General features: G+C 35.5%; 1 protein-coding gene across 1 annotated transcript; it reads right to left on the reverse strand.

Annotated features, from left to right (window-relative positions):
• Positions 1-1,937: 1,937 nt before the first annotated feature.
• Positions 1,938-3,433, reverse strand: LOC107472164 (F-box/kelch-repeat protein At3g23880-like). The gene has a single exon (XM_016091711.2). It carries the CDS (start codon positions 3,424-3,426, stop codon positions 2,146-2,148), a length of 1,281 nt encoding a protein of 426 aa, XP_015947197.1. The 5' UTR covers positions 3,427-3,433; the 3' UTR covers positions 1,938-2,145.
• Positions 3,434-3,439: the final 6 nt, after the last annotated feature.

Here is a 3,439-nt window from a genome sequence, read left to right on the forward strand (position 1 = left end):
CCAATGTTATTTAACTAGTTAACTGGTTATCTTATCTCTCCTTCTGATATATTCCAACATATTTTTCTTTTTTCTTTTCAAAAAATAATTTTGAATAATTTATTTCTTAATTATTTAATTTTCATAATATCTTATTACAATTATATTCCTTATTCGGTTCTGATTTTCCTGTGGTTAAAGTGACCATCAAAGATTTTATCTTTGAATTAAACATAGACAATACTGACTTGATCAAATTGTTAAAGTCTATAAAAAAATATTTTTTCAATAAAAAAAATTTTGCTTTTCATTTATTTTTAGTGTATTTGTTAACTTTTAATAATAAAAATAAAATGTTAACAAAATAATTAAAAAATAATAATTTTTTATTAGTAGATTGTAGATGAAGTACTTCCTGTACTACTGGTAGGAGACTCTTCACATATAGAAGACACAAGGAAGGGGTTATTTCCTTGGTTATTATCTCCTTCAAATCAGAGGAGATGATGATTTAATTATTATTCACCAATCTTTTCAAATGATTAATAAATCAAATCTTAAGGTAAACTTCTGTTTTATGATTAAAATAAAATAAAATTTAAAAATAAATAATAAATATTTTTATTGAATATAAGGATAATTTTTTTATATGAATAAAAGGAAAAAATATTTTTTAAAAGAAAAAATCTAAAAAACAACACTTTTATTAAAATCTGACTATTATTTTATCAGAAAAAGAAAAATGAGTAATGTTATACGATTAGATATAATTTTACACTATTAAAAATATTAATAATAACTAATTAATTACTACAAATCACAAAATCTACTAACTCTAGTACTGTTCAAAAAAACCTAAATAAAAAAAAGTTAATTTTAATTTTAAAAATTAGATTTTTAATTAATAAAATATAATCAGTTTTTTTTCAGTTTTGTCAACATTTACCCCAATTCTATTTGATTAAGCTGAAATGGCTAACAACAAATATTTGTATTTTACCATAGATGTGCTTTCACTTGGAAACTCCACACACATAGATGGGCGATGCTTGGAACTCCAGAAGAAAAAGAAAAATGAAGCTACAAGAGTGAAGGTATATCCCTGTTTTTTTGAAAAATGGCACATAGAAACTTAATGTTGAGAATGTCTTCATTCAATAAGGCATGCTTGGCTAAGGATTCAAGAGAAATAGTTTTATTTAGAAGTATAAAATTGAGATGAAAATATAAGCAATACTAACTTCTATGCTTAATGTCTAATTGTGGAACTAAGTTTCCTATCTATTAGTCACTGCTTGGCGTTGGTACCTTTTCTTTTGTGGCAAGAATAAATAAGATAGAATTGTCTAGGCACTAATGTCTCTTGAACTTGCAGAACATAAGAGTAGGTGCACACACACGCAGAACAAAGACCCCTTCTGGTTGCCTAATGCTTAGAAAACAAAAACTACAACATGAATTCAAGAATGAGGTATATGAACGAGGACCCTTGGATATTGAAGATCTTGCAAACCTTGGGAACCTGTCCGTACTACGGCTCTAGAAGCATGGTTGTGAGAGCTGATCTTGTTGTCCTATTTACTTCTGAATTTAATTGTTCTGTTCCCTATTTGTGCAGCTGGAGAATGTGCATTGCGTAAGAAGAGGCCTCCTTTATGAAATGGTCTAAAAGCTAATGTGGTTGCCTCCTTTTAGAATCAGAATTGCTGCTATACCAACCACAAGAGATTAGAACAATCCTGCAAAGGGAGGCATTCTGGCAGCATAGGAGGCAAACTGAGAACAGCTGGGGACTTATCTATTCTGTGTGGTGTTAATTACTATTTAATGTGAAGTCCAATACCACCCGAAGGTAGTCTTGCGAAGTTTGCACAACTATAAGCTTTTGACACTCGGAAAGAGATTCAAAATTGTAACTTAGAATTGGGGGTTGTCCAATCCATCAACAAAAAAAAAAGTTATTATATTGAAACAAATTTTCTATTTTAAGTCTTTTAACTTATACAGGCGGTATATGTTAACAACATATTCTAACTAAATCGAAGCCAGAGTCTATCAGTCTATTAAAAAAATACCAAAAAACAAGGAACCACATTAATGATAATAAAGTTATGGATTCAAGAGACCGTGTAGGATATTCTTCAGCAAATGAATAGGCTTAAGAGATTATAGGGTTGGCTTAAATAACCGCATTTGAGATGAGCAAGTTGGAAGACCAAAGTGCGAGGGTGAAACTAAGCTTTCATGATAGATGTGAAAGGTCCTTCCGGCTGAACACCAAGACAAAGGAGGGAGTTGGGGCATGCCATCAGCGGAGCTGTCAAAATTAGGAAAATCTATGGTGCCATCATTTAAGTTACACAAAACAAACTTGCCACTAGGAGACATCACCAGTAGAACATCATTTTTCAACATGTACATAGGCGCTAATGCATAACATGAAAGAGGTTCAACGAGCAGTGGGTGGTGGGGGATTATGGCCAATTTAGTCCAAGATTGAGGAAGTCCATACTCCTTCATGATCCAGAGAGTCCAATGAGTTTTCTTAGTCTCATAACAAACAGCAAGACAACCCCTCAAGATACCCAGTCGGGGTAACACTCTGAGAGCATCATCTGAATCCCTACTGGGAAGCGAAAACTGACTATAAGTCTCTTTCACCAAGTCAAGGGAAAGAACTGCGACAAAACTAGTAAGACCGCAAAGAAGCCAATTAAGGGTGCCAATGCCACTTACAAAAAGCCCTACCATATTCATCAGAATAGCTTTGTTATATTGGAAATCCTGAATTGTTCTCCAGGTACATTTTGGGCCGAATGTGAAAATTCTGGTGACAGATCCACCTGATTTCTTTTCCTCAACGAGGAAAAGCTTATACTTGTCGTTCACATGATCATAACCGAATCCACAGACGTAGAAGATACCACCAATTTCAAGCGGCTGAGATGTGAATCCGGTGCAGGGGTTCCACAGCATGGCACGCTCTTTATCGTGCAAGCACAGCAATCCATTACAAGAGCCAATCATGCGAAGGTGGCGTCGTCCTTCATAGGCAACTACTTTGGTGGGTTCATGGGGACGGTTCTCGAACACAGATCGGATGGAGAAAACTCCGATTGTGGGGTATGAGTACCTGGAGCTATAATAGGCAATACGTGGGTGGGTCAAGGCTGGATCCACCGCCATTGAACGTCGAAGGTGGTCCTTGGCAAATTGGGAACTGGAAATTAGGGTTCTCCATGAACTGCAGACGCTGTTCCTTAATCGAACAAGAGACCTTGCCGGAATCCTCAGCAGGATTTCCGCTATGAGCTCGTCCAGAATGATAGGCGGTGGTTTTGTGGTGGTACAGCGGAGCAGTTCCGGCCACCTCTCGGTGGTTGTGACAACCTTGCCCTTCCTCGCAACACTATCATCATCATCATCAGGAATGGGACCCCTCTTCATTCTCTACAACAGC

This window comes from Arachis duranensis, unplaced genomic scaffold (assembly GCF_000817695.3).
Source record: "Arachis duranensis cultivar V14167 unplaced genomic scaffold, aradu.V14167.gnm2.J7QH unplaced_Scaffold_158942, whole genome shotgun sequence".
NCBI classification, from domain to species: domain Eukaryota; kingdom Viridiplantae; phylum Streptophyta; class Magnoliopsida; order Fabales; family Fabaceae; genus Arachis; species Arachis duranensis.

Coding starts and splice junctions, on each gene's coding strand:
- LOC107472164 (XM_016091711.2), bottom strand. CDS start 3,426: ATGAAGAGGGGTCCCATTCCTGATGATGATGATGATAGTGTTGCGAGG.